Source organism: Drosophila santomea, chromosome 3R (genome assembly GCF_016746245.2).
Source record: "Drosophila santomea strain STO CAGO 1482 chromosome 3R, Prin_Dsan_1.1, whole genome shotgun sequence".
NCBI lineage: Eukaryota > Metazoa > Arthropoda > Insecta > Diptera > Drosophilidae > Drosophila > Drosophila santomea.
In genome coordinates, this window is record NC_053019.2 from 2,774,073 (window position 1) to 2,793,408 (window position 19,336).

General features: G+C 42.0%; 1 protein-coding gene and 1 non-coding gene across 4 annotated transcripts in view; both read left to right on the forward strand.

Moving 5' to 3' along the window:
* The window catches only part of LOC120452858 (AF4/FMR2 family member lilli), a 42,332-nt gene that overhangs the window by 998 nt on the left and 21,998 nt on the right, over positions 1-19,336 (forward strand). For 2 of the 3 annotated variants that reach the window (XM_039637298.2, XM_039637300.2), the window contains exons 2-3: positions 3,807-4,736; positions 4,817-4,951. In XM_039637298.2, coding sequence (XP_039493232.1) covers positions 4,076-4,736; positions 4,817-4,951 — 796 coding nt within the window. In that variant the 5' untranslated portion in view covers positions 3,807-4,075. The remainder of the gene's footprint in view (positions 1-3,806; positions 4,737-4,816; positions 4,952-19,336) is intronic. The other variant, XM_039637299.2, reaches the window with a different exon arrangement.
* Trnag-ucc lies at positions 16,892-16,963 on the forward strand. Its single transcript has one exon. It is a non-coding gene; the product is annotated as a tRNA-Gly (tRNA).

Genomic DNA, 19,336 nt, shown 5'->3' on the forward strand with positions numbered 1-19,336 from the left:
TAATTTGTTGTAGACTGTTTTGTTAGGGGAGATTTTCAGTATAGGAAACAGATATTCAGCGAACTAATTAATTAATATTAAAAAAGTTGACCATATTTTTAGTTCCACTGACAAGACTTAAATTTGTACTCTTACATTATAAAAGAAAAATTGCACATGCTAGAAATTTCTAGGCTGCTGCCAACAAATCAAGTCAAATCGAATGAGATCATATTGCATAAAATTACACATTCCTTAATATTTAGGAGCCGTTTTTGACAAACACCATTTGCAGATAGACTCCATATGGATTTCGAAACAAACCTGGTTTTTTATGAAGCCGTCGAATGTTCGAGAAATCAATACGATTTCTTGATTTACCTCCATTAAATGTGAAAGGAAATTGTTTTAGAAGTTATTGAATATGCAATACGAGGGCTTGAACATAACGATTTTTAAAACCTTTTTGGTCGTTATAAATGTAGTGTTTTAAGTTTATGGGTTATGCGTTAAAGCAACTTATTTTCAACTCAAAAACAACCATTTTGCTGGTTAATGCTCAAAATACGAAAGACGTTAGCATGCGTAGCCCACGCGATACAAATTTTCACTCCTGCAGAGCGACACGTGCGTAAAACAAATCAATTAACGCTGCCATATTAAAAGGTTAAAAGTCACGCACACGTGTTCCTGCAAATGGGTGAGGGGGCCTGCGGGGTGCCGTTCATATAAGGTCAACCGGCAAATGGAAGCCGCAAATTTTCTGCAACAAGTTCAACCTCCGTGGCTAATTAAACACGGCGGTGTAACGATTCGAGCCAAAGCTGCCGGCGAAATAGAGCGGTTTAAATGGAGTCGCAGCTGACATTTGAAGGGAGCCGCAAATGGCAGAGAAATGGGAGACAGGATTTTCTCCTGCGGGTACCAAAATATCAAAGTTCAACCGGATAACAGGGCGAGTTTCTGTGGTTCCGCTGCTCTATTTGCTTAGCGGGTCGCAGGAAGATTTATGAATGAACCTCGAGTTGAGCAGCCGTCACCGGGAGCTTTTTCCATTGATAAGCTCAATTCAGTATTTCGGTTTCCACTCATTCATATATTTTTGCGGCTGTGACCGGGAAACTTCGGTCTGCCATCGGTTGGCGGCCGGCAGGCAGCAAAGAGCAACAGGAGCCTCCAGCCGCAGGACATCCCACACACGTGGCAGGCATTTCGGGAAAAGGGCCGACTCTCCTCGAGTGGAAAGTGCGAGTGGCTTCTGGCTTCCTTCTGCACAGTGGGTCAAATCAGCCTATACTTATGAACAAAAGATTTTGGTACCTAAGTATTAACAAATGATGACACTTACTATTTTCCATTTTCTACAGTATTATTGTATTAACATTTCAATTTGGTATTTATATTTATAGCCAAACTGCCTAGGAGTAATAAAAAGAGAGTCACAAAGAAACCAATTTGGGTCAACATAAACGAATTAATGTTTTTATTTGTTTAACCACTTAAACAATTTTTTTGATAATAATATCAGTGCAGTTAGCTTATGTTCACAACTATGCCTTTAGCACATTAAGTGCCCAAGCGGTATGGTGAAATATGATTTCCTTGTACTAGTAGTAATCATTCCTAGTAGTAATCATAGTATTAGCCCACTGTATCGTGTCTGCCATTTAGCTGGGCTGTGGCCCCCTGCCCTAAGCTTCATCCTCGTCTCCTAATCAATAATATCCGACCATGTGGGCGTTTAATCGCATCTATTAGCATCCCAGCCAGAAAAGTGAAGTAGAAGTGGATCACATCTGGCGAAATGAAGGCAGGCAATCAACAGGTCCAGCTTGGATAACCTTATTGTTCTCGTTTCCCCAGCCACAGAAGGGACGTTTTCTGCTTTTCCACCGGCCAGGATGCGATGTCCTTTCATTATTATTATTATTTTTGTTATTGCTCCATTGTTTTAGAGCTAGAGTAATGGAGCAGAACAGCGCAGGCAGGAACTTCCATTCCACTTTTGTAGCTGCCTTTTGATTGATGCTCGCAACCTCTAACCTTTAAATGTCATTACAGGAACGAGGCTTCAGCTTCCACTGTGCAACTCTAATTGCCATTTTGTGATGAAGCGAATGGGGGCGTTTTAGCATTTAGCATTTTGCATGTTTTTCGCTTTTTTTCGGCCTTCTAAAGTTCGGTATTTTGGCCCTTCGAGTGTTTGGTTTTCGTGGAATTCCACAACTTTTTTGCTACATGCCAAATGTCAGTTGATAAGTGATAAGTTGCTAACGTAGGATTTCCTTCAGTAAACAACTTCTGTACCGCCATCTGATAAGTTCAATTGCTTCATATTTATTTCTAAGAAGAAGATTCTCAGGCGATTTTAATTCAAACTCATGTATTTCGTTTCGAATTGGCCTAAGGCTGCTAGTTCGGTAAAGGACTCATCATTTTAAATGTCAGAACAATTATGTAGTTATTAAAGAAAATAATATTAATGAATGAATTAAAAAAATAGTTTTTATCATTTTAATGCAGCATTAAGCTTAAATTTAATGTAAGCAAGATACAATTTTTTAGTAGTTTTATTGAACTCAGAATCCCTGTCAAAGGATCAGATACAACCGGGCGTATGAGTTATTAACATAAATTACTCATACGCTGAGTGATGACGCCAATGGCCACGAAAAGTGAAAGCCGAATATCGTAGAGCTTATCTCTGGTGATAAGCGAAATACGTTTGGTAAATACACGCACACACAAAATGCACAACTATTGCGTAGATTTTTGGCAAGTTCAGTGGCACATTTTCCGCTCCGCACCAAGTGGTATTTTCACTTATTTAGTGGTTCCCCCATCTCAGCGATGCTCATTGCTACTCACACTCTCTCCCAGCAGACCGCCACCCACAATTGTTGACATTTGCTCAGCTCGAAATCGTAAATGCTGCTTTTCACTCTCACAGAGCCGCCCACACACATTCACGGCCGGGAAAATCGGTGGAGAAAATAAGAGAAATGTGTGTGTGTGGGCCAGGAACGAGAGCCAGCCAGCAGATGCTTTAGTACAAATATGAATCAAAGTTACACGCAGACAGAGGCACAGCGTTCGGGCGGCAAATAGATGATGATGGCCAAAAGCTAAGCACACATTTTCAGGCATTTTCCGATGCTTCCGACGCCGACGCAGCCGATTTGCCGTTGTTTTCATGATTTTTTCACCGATGGCCCGAGTTTCCCATTTTCATTTTCAATTTTCACCGCTCGCGCCAGTAGCGTTTCGACGGCTCGACGGCTCGTCTCGCCACTTTTGCCAAAATAAATCGAAATAACTAAATCGCGCGCGTCTGGTCAAAACTAATTAATCAAAATCATTTTCGAAATCAAAAATTATTATTAAATATTAAGCAAGGGCACAAACAGCGGAGTAAAACACGATCGACGGATTTTTTGGCAAACATTGAGTGCCAGAAAATAAAAGCTGAGAAAGCTAAAAAAACAAATTTGCCGACGGCAAAGTGAAAATATACAAGGCATATTTTTGGCCAACATTTTTGAAATCTATTTGAATGTGTATTTTTGAGCGTCAATTTTTAAGAAAATATGTATATTAATCATTTTCTGAGTGTCTTATTGTGATTATCAAAATCTAAGTGTTTATCAACTGTAGTGTACGATTTTATAAATGTTTTTCGTGTTATATTTAGATAAATAAATGTAATTATAGTAAACTGAAACCCGAAATTTTAAGAAGAGGTAAACGAGACATTAAGTTTGTTTTAATTTGTCTAGAATAAGTTATGTTTGGTTAAAATATTAAAAATCTATATTCTTTCCTTTCAGCTTTTGCGACAACTTCATTCAATTCAAGATACAATAAAAGTAAATGGAACAAGACTGATTTGATCTTTCAAACAAATCAATCAAGCAGCAAAATAAGTAAACAAAGTACAAAGTGAACAAAATGTGCCAATTAATTAAATTAACAAAAAAGTGATCGTTCACCAAACAAATGGAGTCTCGGCTAATAAGTTTGATTTTCAGTTTTTTGTTTTCCGCATATTTTCTTTTATTTTCGTACCGATCGACGTGCAACGCGCAAAACCACAAAAATGTTGCTGACAATGCGGCGTCAAAATGAACTGATTGTAGGCAGCCAACAGCATCCTTCAGCCACTTCGTCCGGATCCCCGTCAGCTGGAGCCACCACTTCACCAGGATTATCCGGACAAAATCTCACTCTAGTACCAGAAGAAGCAGGAACTATTCCCGGGTCTGCCACTTCACAGGATTCCTTAAATACACCCACAACTCCTTTGCTGGGACTCAGTCGCAATCCACTCCAGTTTGCACCACCACCCGCACCACCCATTGCGGTGCCCAGTGCTCCAGCATCCGGACCCACTTTCGGCTATTATCAGACTGCGAATGCTGCACCACCACTTCACCACCCGTCGACGGCCACCTCTGAAGTTACTTCAGCACCACAGCCGTCAGTGGAACTGGATGAGTACGTAGACATACTGCAGGTTCAACAACTACTATTGGACTCATCGGCGGCAGCAGCCGCGGCAGCGAATAATCCTTCGACAACCGAACCATCCGTTCAACAGCCACAACAAAATACTGCAGTGCAACCACATCAGCATCAACATCAGCAGCAGCAGCAGCAGCAGCAGCAACTACAGCAGCAGCCACAACAAATTCTTGCCAAGCCGCGACCGCGAATTAATCTGCAAAAGGCCACCGAGTATGCTGCTCAACTAGTTCAGGGTAAGGACTCACTTCCGCGCGCATTATAGCCTCCCAGATCAGCCATCATTACTCCAATATACCTATATCTGACCCTCCAGCCGAGTCCTCCTCGCCCGGCTCGCGTCGTGTCCTGCTCGATTACCCGAGTCCCTACTTGTACGGCAATCCCTATCACCACCATACGCCGCCAGGTGAGGACCTAGTCGCCCTCTGGTTCGGCAGCAATGGCTCAGGTGAGTCCTCCACTCACGCCCTAATAACGTGTTCAATTGGAACGTAGTTGGTTGGAGTAGTAGTTGGATAAGATGAATACATTTTTAGTTTACTTTAATTTATTGCTTTACAAAAGAGGATTTGTTGAGGATGTACAGGATTGACACTTCACCAAATAAATTATTAACTATGATTACTTCTAGTTGGTATCAAGTTGCTCATTAAAGCACAATTCCACAAACCTAGCACATTTCTATATAGTTTCCATGGTGATAAGTCTGACGCGATTTTCTTATGTTCAATATTCATCTTCACCATAATCTAAAATGAAGAGGTCTTCTCAGGTTGTAGTGGTCTGAGATAATATATCCTGGAAACCGACTTACAAAGCGCTGAACAAAAAACAGCAACGCAAGTCTTAGCCTTCAATGTATTAGGCCATTCAAAATGAAATTAAATCGTTCATTAATGGAAAAAAAATTCCTCCATGTTTGGTGTCAATCAGCAATTGAAGTCATTGCATTTAATTCCAATATTTCTGGTGGCTTGAAATCTACCCAATTGCCCCCGTCCCCAAAAATACCGATCAATAACTCACGCCGGACGGCACATTTCCTAGGGTATCGTGACATTTCTGTTAGTCTGTCGCCAACATGGGAGTCAAAAATTGGCGATCCGACGTCCCCCATTCCCCGTTCCCCACTCATTACATAACTCACTGCCTGCGCACTCCATGCTGCAAATATGTCCATGATGCAGTTACTCAAAAACTATCTCGCCGGCTATAAATTGCCAAAATTAATCTGTGAATGAGCTGACAGGCGAAACTCCTGCGCCCCTCTCTAATGGCTCAATAAATAAAATAGAAATAAAATGAGATTTTTCGCGCACTTTAATGCCGCTCGCTGGCGCCTTGGCGCCCGCCGTCTACTTGAGTTGCTCGTTCGGACGGCCGGCCGGCCATTCAGTCAGTATTTTCGCTCTTTTGAAACGCTGCCAAAAGGCTGAAATTGAAATTTCAGCTGCAAATGGTGCAGTGCCTCGTCCGGAGTCCCCTCGACTTTGCTCCGGCTGCGCCCTTTCAACAGGTGGCACATGCATGAGTGCGTGCAACACCGCTGCCCATCGGTGGGCTTCCATCGCACGTCTCATCGATTACTCGCCTCGGATTCGACGTGATGTGGCTGCATCTTCCTTCGGTGCAGTTGCTCCCATTTGGGGTTCTCAGCCGGCTTGCCAAAATAAAGTCAGCCCGCCAAGACCACCCAAAGTGTGTCAATGCTGGCCACGTTGGCACGTTGGCTGAGAAGCGCTTCGCAGTGCGTACAAATTGAATTATATATGTTTATATGTTATACGTGTACGAGTATGTCTTGCGGCTCCGATCGAGGCCTAACGGCGCTATTTCCGCTTCGAATTCAATTAAAATTTCGTCTGCGAAGCGATTGGGTGTCAAGCGTGAAGCGGAAGGGATTGCACTAATGCAATTTGTGCGGATCATAGGGCTGAAGATACTTAAATAGGGAAATTATTCTCATCTCTTTTTAAAGAATAGGTAGCTAGCTCATCGTATTATCACTCTTACAGTTGAGAGTCTTTAGAAATTAACTAACAATGTATGACAATTTTAACATTTTTAATCATTACTTGAATTGCTAGTGTATTACTCATTATATATAAATATTATTTAAGTGTCATTTTACAAGCTTTATATATGAATGTACTACTAATCTGGCACAAAACATTTCATAGTATTGGAACGCTCTAGAAAAGTTCACAAAATGTTTTGTAAGAAAGCCAAACTCGGCATTTTCAACGATTTTCAAAACGTGTTCTGCTTCAGCGATTACAAAGCGATCAAAGTTCCAATCCAAAGTTAGATCGCTTACAACTCCGCTCTCCTGGGATCCAATGCCATGTATGGCAAATTAAAGGCAAGCCCATCGCGGTTCTCGTATTCCTCCACCAGCAAAAGACACGCCACACAAATTGTCTTAATTAATTAATATCATAAATATGCGACGGCGCTTAATTGCCGATGGAGAGCAGGCAAAAAACAATAGTAGTATCAGAGGAAAGAATAAAAAACAAATCTCTCATGGCAACTAATTAGCCAGGAAATGACCCCGACTGACCGAGGGGCATTCAGTATTCAGTGTTCAGTACTCAGTATTCAGCATTTGGCATTCAAGACTAGCTGACTGAGTGACCTTAATCGACAGGAAGCTGACTCAATCTGGGAGCGAACTGCAGCCCAGGGCCAAATGCAGCTGGCACTTTTGCGATCTTGCAAGCCATGGCTGCTGCACTTCACCGGCAATCAATATTCATAAATCTCTGGGCAAGGGTTAACCAATTAATAACGTGACCCGTTCATTTTATATCACTCGGCTCCTTTTCGCCTCCTTTTGTCAAATCAACCTGGGTGATCGTTCCACGTTTTCCAATGAAAATCCCAGACAGACTCACTCGCACACAAAGCCTTTCAGCATTTGTCAACGAGAGGCGACGTTGACACCGTCGACAACAAACACGAAGGAATGAAAGCCAACAGCCAAGAAAACTGCAAGAAAATTAAGGCAGCCATCCGGGCTCAGTGCACACATGGCACACTGGTTCGTATTGCGAACTTCGCAATGTCCGCAAGTTCTATGGTGAAGTTCTTAGGGAGAAGTCTTGGATTGCTGGAAGAATTGATAGCTGAGAAAAGGCAGTGGCTTCCTTTGGTTTCCTGGCAGTTGAGCTGTAATGCAGGACCTTCTTAAAATAAGATATTAGTTATTCAATATAAATTGATTATTTGCTTGCAGAATTACAAGTTAATTAAATTGTGACTTTTTACCCAGACAGCAAGCTTATCATTCAGTAACTAATGAGTGCCAATTAGGAGAAGGATGGAATTTGCTTATTATTTTCAACCTGTGACCTTTGCTTAACAGAATATCAATCATAACTGATGATTCATTAATACTTATAACCTAACCCTTTGCTTAACCAAGTATCAAATTTATTTGGATTCTTCAACTGAAGATTCTGACCGAGGATGCAAGTAAGCACTCAGCCTTGTCTTTTTTGAAAGTGTCTTTTGACGATCTGTTGATCTTTGCACCTCCGTTTGGCCAGAGCTCGAACCACTGTGCAGCACAACCTTTGTTACCTTGTGCCGAACGGAAATCGCTGACATGGACCACACCACAGCAGTCAAGTCAGCCAAACCGAACCAAGGAAGCCAAGCCAAGCTCAAACACAATCTCCAGAAGCTTGGCACTCAGCGAGGCTTGCCTAATGTTTAATTAAGGTGATTGCTGTGCGGTCACCTGGCGATGTTGCTGCTGCGGCTGCTGTTGCAGTTGGTGTCGCGGCTGCTGCTGCTGCTGTTGTGGTTTTGGCGAACGACAACAACACCTCACGATCACCAAATTGGTTTGTAAGGATAAGTTGTTCAGCTCGGTCAGGCACTTTCGGAGAGGGAATAGTAGGAGACCTGTGTCAAATGCCTGGGCCAAAGGACATCTCTAAAGAAACGAAACGCGCAGTTCGAATCTGCAGCGGTGGCCTTAATGAAGATTAATTGCAATCAGCGAGCCACTTGAGCCGCGATTAATTGCAGGAACCAGTGGACATGGAAATGGAACCAAACTTCCTCCTAGATCTGCGGACCTGCAGACCAGCAGACTTGCAGATACTGATGCTGATGATGATGATGCCTTTTGGAATGGTTCACAAGTTCACGACTGCAACGACGGCAACTTAATTGCCGTTTACATGGGAGGCTAAATTGTGATTGCTCCCGGCCAGGCTTTGTTGGTGGCACAATGCAGTTGATGGATTGCACTTGGCCCCCCATTTCCCCACCGTTTGCTTAGTGGCTTGAGGAGCCCATCGAGGAGATTCGTCATTGCCAGTTTAGCATAAACAACTTGGACTGGTTCATATCATAAATTGCGTTAGGTTCGACACATTAGCATAATACGTGTGGGTCGAAAAAGTGTGCCACAAATGGCTTCGTATAGGTCAACTTGATTATTATTATATGGTTTTTATTAGTTTTCCTTTTTTTTGCATTGTCACCTGCGGTCTGGGAGTTGGCGCCAAGTCTGCGCCGCTGGCCAAATCAAATCAAATCGATTTGGAACTCTAAAATGTATATATCGAAAGCCACAGCATGTGGGCTGATTTTTGGTTTTTGCGGTTTGCATTCGAGTTAAGTTATAATTTGTGTATGCATTTTGACAACTTTTAAGTAGGAATAAATTGCCATCGCGAATCTAAAAATACAAGCCTAACTCAGAAGCTGAAGGCATGAGTAGAACGAGCGACTTATTCGGGCTTAAGCTCGGCTTAAATCTCATTAAGGAGATGAGACAGTTATGTCGAATATAGTAACTTGTCAATTTTGTAAGTTGTAAATCATTCAGCTACTTGTTATTATTAGCTTTCCGAGGGGAACTAGGGGAAATCCCTACTTTTATTATATTTTTGCATATTTGAATCACAGCCATAAATGGTAAACTCCTCTTAGCGATCCTAATCCGTCGCTATCGGTTAAGTAGACTCTTGATCTCGATAGAATAACGCCCACACCTTGGGGGTCAACCTGTCGCTGTCTTGTGGCGGAACTTGGTGGCAGCCCACGCAGATAAGCCTCGGGAAAAAATCATGTAAATATAGCGAAATCGAACGAGTCATAGAAAAATGAACTATAAGCGGAGTTCAGTTGAAATCGCTTGGATTTTCGTTGAAAAACCGCAAAACGCGTTTTTCATTTGCATAAAAAATTGTTGTCTGTAGCAGGCAATCGAACATGTGGCAGGCGGAGGAGTGTGAGTGTGTGTGTTGGGGGACCAAGAGCAAGACCAAGCCCCAAAGTTGATTTCATTCATGAGGCTGAGACTGAGCTCCATTCATAAGCCGAGCATTTCTAGTTTAAGGTAAGCCACACTGGACACCTACGATCCGCTGGAGAGTTGCATACTGCACACCAGATACTGCAAACTGCAAGCTGCAACTGCACATTATTTATAACATTTTGCCGTTTTGGGGTCACATGTTGGCGTGTGTTGCAAATTAAATTTGCAAATTATAGGCTGTCGCTGGGGGTTTCCGGTTAACGACCAAAGTCAGTCCTTCGCCACAGCAGCAGGCACACTCCCGCTCATCTTGCGGTGCCTCAAATGTGCTGCACCACACATAAACTTCAGCCGTGGAGTTCCCAAAAAATAAAATAAGATACATACATATATGATGCACCCAGCTTTTTGGCTCAGCTGCACTTCATCACGCTCTTCTTTCTGGCGGCGCGGGGGTCCTCGTCGCATGACAACCTCAATGGACATTCACACACAGCTGGGCCCAAATATGGCGCATTCGGTACAAAATGGTCTCGTCTCAGCCGTGTTTTCGGCCACATTTGAACTGTCATGCCCCGACCAGCAGGCTGGATCACCCGTGCTTGGCCGGCACCAGCCAGTTCCAGCTTTCGGCTGACATTTTGAAGCGAAATGTCAGTCACAGCTCAACATCCCGCCATCGTCGTCGGGCCGTCCGTTTGTCGCCTTTTATATTTTTTTTAAATTACTTCACTTTCTGGCCAACGGCTTCAGTGTAGAGCGCTTGAGCTGCTGATGGTGGTTGTCTGGTGGTTCGGTTAGCGGTTAGTGGCCATTACCACCGTGGGCTGCCCAAGATGGCTTAGACAAAAGTGCGAAAGGAACGTAGGGGCAATGCGAGGAGCTGAACTCTGGATGCCCTTGATTTTGAAATCTAATTGGGATCAGCAGGCTGGAAATAGAAGGCTTTGGTCAAAATTAAAGATAAAAGAGAAAGCGAATTAAGGAAAGGGAAAAATTCATTGCAAAACATTTTTAAGATCATTTGAAACATTTATATTTCACCAAGACAATATGAGCCTCAAGGATCTTCAAAGAAGATCAGAAAGGATATAACGAAATAAAATGATTTCATACTTAGATACTAAACATTCAAAAATAATTATTATATTATATTATATTCAGGCTCGGTTCTTGTTTGTTTAAATACCCCATTAAAACTAAATACATTGCTGAATTAAAATTAATATCCATATAATTATTAATAAATTGACTGGCAGCCTCTCCTATAAAATGCCACCAATTATTTTCTCTCTTGTGCCTTTTGTGTAAGTCGATTCAAAATGAAGCTTTCGAAAAATCCCCTCTCCTCCATTGAGATCTCGCCTGTCCATCATACCCTGCCGCACTTCAAGGGTACTCCACTCGAAAAACAGGGGCAACCATCAGCACAGCCATCATCATCGCTGGAGATCACAGATCACGCAAGATTTCCAGCTAAATATGGTAGCCAAATAATTTACATCAGCTCTTGTGCTCTTTATTGTTCTGTTTGCTGATGTCGCTATATCTTTTATAGTTGAAATGGTGGCAGTTGTTGTTGCAGTTAAGCGTGATTTGAAGTTTCGTGTTATTGCTCATCTAGTTGTTGCTTGAATTTTTAGTGGGCGTAGCGCGCGCCTTGCTGCCCACTCGAGGATTGCCTTTTTCAGAGTGCCGCTGCTTGTTGTTTGGTTATTTGTGATTTGTGATTTGTGTTTTGTTTTTTATCTATATACTTGTACACACAGCTTTTTTGACTGCGAGAAATTCGATTGGTGGTCAGTGTCTGATAGCCAAGTTTCCAGTGCGTCCTCCCCTTGTGCCATTAAAGAAATCATCAAGGGGCTTTTGTGTGCTCACGCCACTTGACACATTTCAATGGAGGGAAACAGACAAATCAGAAAATAGCTGCTCCCCGTTCCATTTTCAAAGTCCGAAACTCACAAATTACGCGCATATTTTCTAATGAGCTCAACCATGCCGCATATCGCCATGGTTCGAAATCATTCGACTCGCACGCAGGAAAATTCAGAAAGAAATTAAGATTCTTTTTCCTCGGGTGGCACCAAGATTTATGCGTCTCCATCCGCCGGCAACCGAAACCCCTTGGCATCACCGTCCTCCACCACCTCATCATCCTTGGCAATTGGTGCTAACTGATGGACAGACGCATATCGTTAGCACAAAAGCCGAAAACTGTCCGCTGTCATTTTCGCTTCCATGTCAAACCCTGAAAGACGCGACAATTTGTGGGGCAGGAGGGCCAATTAGTGGGGGAGTGGGGCCAGAGCCAGCCCCTCTTACTCATCTGCCTATCGATGGGTTAAATGGCCACTAAAGATGGGCGAAAAGATGTTGAAAAGCACTTTCCACCTGACAGAAACTCTCTAGTCAGCTATCCGTGGTATGTCGAAATTTTTAATTCATTTTTTAAAAAGTTTTTCGAGCCCTTTCATTGGGATCTAAATTAAATGTTTATTTCCTCCGATTTACGTTGAAATCAAATGTGGTTTAGTTGATGAAAGGAGAGAGCATTTGCAATGAAGACTCTGTAGCATAAGCAATGATAAATGCGATTTCTTAACTTTTTGAAGTTATCACTTAAGTGCCTATAAAATGGCATATTGACGTTAAGATTCCCCCTTTAAGTACCAACTTTTTCCATAACATATGCCAATGCAATGGCTGTATTTCCTGCCTATCTCTCTATTCACCTTTTCCGCCGACTTAATCCAAAAAAGTAGAGGAAAAATGTAACCAAACTTAGCAACAGCTTTGCCAACAGGCCCCCGCAAAAATAGAGACTAATATAAGGTAAATAAAAGTAAAAGAAGTCAAGCCAGCAGCAAGTTTTTCCAAATGCGACACGCGTTGACTTTGGGCCACTGCCGCGACTTGGGATATTTTTTTTTGGCCGTCTGTCTGTCGCTTTTGGCCGTCTGTGAGTTGTTGGTGGAAGCTGTTGCCACTTCCTCGGACCTCTCGCTCGCACAGACGGCGACACTGCATTTGAACAGTGGAACAAATTTGCAGCTGATTTATGTAAATCGCCAACAAGTTTTATTTAACTTTTTGTCGTTGGTTCCCAATCAGCGTATTGAATGCTCCCGCTTATCCGCCCACCACTCCCTAATCCTCCGGTGCACTACTTGCTAGCTTTCTTCTCTTTTCTTCTGCTCAGTTTTTTATTTTGTTATTTTTTTGGCTGCTTTTGATGCCGTTATGTGGCCCATGTTGTTGGTGGTGGCGTGTGTATACAAAAAGAGATACAAAACTGCAATTCATTCAGCGAATTTTCGGTCGTCATGAATGGAGCAACCCACGCGTCCATACTAAAGTGGCTCTTGTTGCGACCGTAGTTCTTGCTGCTGCTGCGAGTGTCAACTGATGTGGTAATGATGCGACTTTATAAATCAGCTCTGAATTTATTTTAAAGAAATATTCAAATCCTTTTTTTGGTATGAATATTCATTGTTTTTATAGTACTAAATAAAACTGAATTTACTGGTCCATAAAAAGCACAGAAGTAAGAACTAATTCATTTATAATATTCAGTGTATAGAAAATCTTATAATGGTTTGAACAGCTGCACTTTTAATTGATAAATTTTTTAAAAATATAGTAATACAGCAAAAATTAATAGATGCAAAGAAAAATCTTTCTACATTGAAATTTTGTAATTATTTATAAATATATTGATTCGTATAGTTTTTTACATAACTCCTTGTCTTAAAACTAAACTCCTTAGGAACAATCGTGACTAAATTATATTAATTCAAAAGCATGGTTTCTCATATATGTACTATGTAAATATAAGAGAGTCCTTTCAGCTATTACTGGCACCTTCAAAAATCAAATAATTTATCAAGTGACAAAGAGTGCTACCCTTCTCTCCCCATCGAGTGCATAAAGTCCAAGCAAAAATCGATCAATGCCCCAGAGCTGTCAGACATCGTGACAAGCGGCAAAAACCAAAGCTCAACCTAAACTCGGGGGTTACGGTTTGTTTTTCCTATTTTTCCGCTGTTGGCCAATATTCAAATGCAATTTATGTCATCGCGGCTTGCATTCATGCATTTATGACGTCAGCCTGGCCATGGGAAGTGGTTAGTGCTAGTTGTAGTTGTTGTTAAAGTTGTTGTTACTGTTATTGCAGCTGTGGCAAGTCGTAAAATTGTAACGGCCGCAAAAAAAAGCATTCTAACCGGCGGAGGAGTGGGAAATAAGCCATTCACGGATAAGATTTTGCGACCCATAATGAATAGCGCCAAAGTGCAAATTAATTAGGAAAAACCTTAAGTTTAGATTTTACTGGTGTCAGATACTTTTATGGCCGAAGAAACGTTAAGATAATCCCCGCATTAATGTGCATTTTCTCACATATTTAACAACATACTCTTCGTCCGCTTTCATGTGGCGATCCAAAACAACTAAAGAAACGCTTCTAGGCCGAGTAGAAAAGCGTATATTTCGAACAATGGTAGCCGTTGACAAACGCCTGAAATATGATAGTTCCGATAGAGGAAACGGTTCTCTAGTCGATTAGTTCATTTCTTACCCACTGAGCTTTTGAGCAGCACAAACATTTCATTGATGGCTGAGATGGCATTCGAAATGTTTTCATTGAACGAATCTTGCATTTGACAGTCAATTTGTTTGCATTGACAAAGCGCGGGGAAAAGCACTTTCCGGTTACCCGAATTTTTGTTAAGTTTCGGTTCTCGGATCTCGAAACTCGGATCTCGGATCACGGACTTTGGATCTCAGACATGCTAATGCGGTTCCGGTGTGCCTGGCTAATGGCCAAGAGGCAGCATCTTGCCATCAACATCTTGGCCACGGCCATCAATTTGCATTTGCTGCCCACATTTACGACTCGCGTGCCCTTTTGGCACCTGGGGTTTCCAAAGTTTTGTCTTGAGCCTCGTTTCATTCATGATTTCATCATCGATGCGACGTGGGCGCAGTTTACTACGATGCGTTTGTTCATTCATAACGTAAAATGAAGGGAAAAACCTCTTCATTAACAACGCGTGCCCACCCCTAACCCATTTCCAATATCTTTCACTTCCCGACCAGTTGGTTAGTAACCCAATACTCGCTTTTATTTGGTTAGTCATGCATCTGGGAAATGGGAATTGGGAATGAGAATGGAATGGAATGGGGTGTACTTTCCATATCTTGATTCGCCTCTGGCTGCATCTTCTCGCTTGGCTCGCTTAATTTTAGCAACATTTAACCCAGTTTTTGGCCGCTGCATCTTCGTTCGTTTAATTTTTTGTTTGCTAATGAAGTGTCAACAACAAATTGAATGTCTAACATTTGTTGCATGTCGCCAGTGGAACACAAACAACACGGGCCACAGCCATAGTTGAACATATGTCTGTGTCTTTGTTTAATGCTTTAAATAAATAAAATGTGCATGCAATTGCAGAAAAAACGAGTGGAGATTTAAATTAAAAGGCAAGCTGCTGGTGAATACCCTTTTCAATCTTCAATGAAATATGCTTTCATCTATAGCAAAACTACAGCATTCACATCTAAGTGATATTCAAAAAAGTAATTATTTTAGTTCATTTTAATGATAATAATTATAGTACTAAATTTAAAAAAAAAAGTAAAAAAAAATGTACTTAATTAAATAAAATAAAATTAAATCGTACAGTTTTGAGTACAATCTCTCCTAACAGCGTCACCACTATGCACAATTTACTTGCTATCAATCGTCCTGGTGCTTCCATCTTCCACAAGCAACTCCTAATCCATCCAATAACCATTCAAATCCACCATTCAAAGATCATTAATATATAATTTATGCCAACACGTAGCCGCCACGTAGGCAGAGACGAAACGGCAACGAACAACATGCCCTGGCCGAAGGCACAAACCCAATTCATTCATTTGGTTGCTGTTTGGTGTTGCAGTTACTGTGTTGCTGCTGCTGTTGCAATCATCGAACATCGCTTGCCAAGTGTGTCGACTGCGAAGTTGGCAGTGCAGCTACTGCAGAGAGCCAAACTAATGTTAACATCGACAGCAAAAACAACAAGAGCAACAACAACACGATTAATTTGCATACAACGGCGGCCGTTTTGTGAATGAAAAAATATTTCCTTTTTTTTCTGGTTTTGCTTTCGGGCAAGTAACAACAACAAATTAAAGCAACAAATGCAATAAATTGTTAAATTTTATTATTCTGCGCCGCGGATACAGGGTGCTGCCGAGTTGTGCGACCTACGCACCAAGCACAGTCGACACCATTGTGGCAACCCACACAGCACAACAAACGCGACAAGTATCTGTATCTGCGAGATACGCAAGACAAACTACAAACTACAGACTGCGAGTGTGTGTTGCGGCTAATTTGATTTCGGATTTCTGCATTGGCAAACGCTTTGCCAACTAAGTCAAAAGCTACCGATTGTTGTTTCTGCGGTTTCGGACGCCAACACAAAAGATAAGGCCTCAGATACAGATAGATATTGCTTTGGAGATGGAGCTACAACTCGGTTTTTGTTCATTGATCACTTGGCGCTTTTCTCCCCTCGCCCCCCGATTGATTCATTCATTTAATTTTCTATTTTCTGTTTCTGTTGCTGTTGCTGTTTCCACCGTTTCCTTTTTATATTAATTGCTGGCGATGCCAAGACGTAAATGTGATAATAAATTATTACAGCAAAAGACATTTACTGGGTGGGCGTCCATTACAACAACCATAACAACCAGTGACAGACACTTAAGTCAAGTTGAAGCCGATGTTGTTCGGATCGGTTGGTTGCCTTTGTGAGTCGATCAGCTTTATTCGTTTTCAATGTGATTTAATTATATTCATAAGAAATATAGTTTCACAAAGTGTTCCCTGTCGCCGCCGAGGAAAGAGCCTACTAAACAGAACCAATTAAAAAGGCTGGAAGAGAAATGATTCGACACTTTTACTGCCAAGGCTAGCCACCCCATAAAAACCATAAATCACTAGTACTTTTAGGCAAATATTGCCTTAATAGTGCAGATGTAGTTGTCAATGTAGTTTTTCCAACTAGTTGTCTGTACTTAGTTTTCATGCAGTGATTAGCTCGCGAAGATTATGTGGCGTCGGTGGTGTAATGGTTAGCATAGTTGCCTTCCAAGCAGTTGACCCGGGTTCGATTCCCGGCCGACGCACATTGATTATTTTTTAATGCTTTGAATATGATTCCTTATCTTATTTTTGAAGACAATAAAATTATCATTTGGGAAATTCTCATTTTCCTACTTTAAAATGACCAATGAGGGGCCCAATTTGAATGTCAAGTTCAATTGCTCTAACTGACCACTTGCCACCCCTAAACTAATCGGCCGAGATGCACATACTCGTAATTTGCTGAAGCGATCCTCAACTCGCAGCCAAATTCCATGCACTTAACGCATCAGTTGAACGCGCCCAGAAAATGGATACCAACCCAGCGAACGGACGGAAAATGATGACAAGCGAAATGAGAATTTATATGGGAAGCCATAAAGAAGGCGACGCATAAATAACAAGGCGTTCCAACCGGAGCATGAAAGCATGGAGACATGGAAGCATGGAAGCATGGAAGCATGGACCCTGGGCAATGGGCAACGCCAACCGGCAGCTCGAAGATCCCAGAAAATCGGGAGAGGCTGTCGCACGCGCAACTAATTAAATTAAAGGCGATCTCGCCCAGGTTTTTCGGGGTTCCGGATCGCATCGGCTTTGTTTTGGGGTCCGTTATGCTGGGTGGGCGGTTGCAGTCGGGCCAAACTACTTTGTGTGTGAAATTTATGTGTGATAATTCAAAAAGCCAGCAGGCGGCGTATGCCAAAAAGTTCCCACACCCCCACTAGACGAAAATTGATAGCGCCTAAGCACAGTGTGCATATTAAGTGCACCCACTTTCCAAGCTAAATTGGCAAACGCCTCCATTCTCTGGCAGATCGGTTACGTTTCTGCTAGCTGTTTGCTTTTTTTTTCGTTTTGTCGAGCTGCCTTCTTTTTATGGAGCAAGTTCAGTGTGCGAGTGAGTGACCCATGTGTCGGTGTGTAGGACAATGTGGCACGCGACTCAGCCGCAGATCGCAGATCACGTGGGGCCATATACTCCTCCTCCACCTCCACCTCCACACAAAAAGCGAAAATTCTGCGTGCGAACTTGGCATCGACAAGTGTAGAGGAAGCGTATGGATGACGTCGTAAAATGTTTGTGGCCGGTTTCGTTTTTTTTTTTTTTTTTTTTTGTGGGGGTTGTGGAGACTCACATATCCACCCACCTGAGGCGCTGATCTGCCAAATGTCGGTCAGTCACGAGGAACAGATACAGATAGAGATACAGTATGCGATGAGTTCAAGGGCGTTGGAAGCAAACCTTCTTGGCACACGCCACAGGCTGCTGAGAAATCTAAGACGGAGGCGTTTTGGCACGCTTCGATCTGGAACGCCTCTTCGCCATTTTGGCCCCCACGCCAACTTGCAACTGGCCGCTTGCAACTTGCAACTAGCAACTTGCACTTTTTGCCACTCTAGATGCGTATGTGATTGTCGTCTGGTCGTGTGCCGACTCAAATAAATCAACGTGTTGCTGCCTATCTTAGGCATCCGGTTCGCCCAGGCTCAATATGTATTTCTACCCAATATTTCTTATTACCTCGTTCTTTTTCCACTTTTTTTCATTTTTTAGCTTTTGTTTTTAGCACATTATGCAAACTGCGACTCAATCAAGGCATTTTATTAAGCATTTTCAGGGGTTTTAATTTGCACTGGTTGAGTCGCATTGTTGTTGGCTGTTTGGAGTTGGTTCTTTTTTATATTTTTACTCTTTCGACCATGTCAGTGTGAGGCTGCAGCCACAAACATGGCAGTCAACAAATTTACGACATAATAATTTACATTTATCTGCTGCAACGAGGCAGTCACACTGCCACAGCAACGAAAACAACTGGATCGCGGCATAAGTGCGTGTGTGTATTAATAACATGAAAGGAAAACTCAATTTCCCCATGGCCGAACTAAAAATGTCCTTGCAAAGCATCGAAAAACCATCGAGGTGGGGCAATGTAACGTATAGCCATACATTACCACTGAAATATTTAAAACATTTAGAATTATTTCTTAGCTAATTCTAATCATAATAATAGCACTTACCAGATTCTTATGAAATATGGAAATATTTTAGAGTTGATGTTCGATGTCTTTCATTTTGGTTGGCATGATATAGCTTAAAACGATCAATTAGAACGTCTTGATTTTAACATGACTTCGTTTACTATCTTTATATATAACAAACCGACTTTAAAGGATACAATCACCCGTTCGTAGGTCTCCGCATGTGAGGGTATCAAAAGCCAGCGCCATGTTGTTTTATAAGTTACCCTCTTGCGATATGTCGACGTCGGGCGCAGACGTCGCCTCTTTATCAGTTTATTACTTGGCAAACTTTTCATTTTAATATCATTCGCATTTGCGCAATGCATTTTGTTGTTTTTGTTGCTTGTAGGTTTTTATGCCGCAGTTGAGCGACTTTTAATTTTGAACGCCTT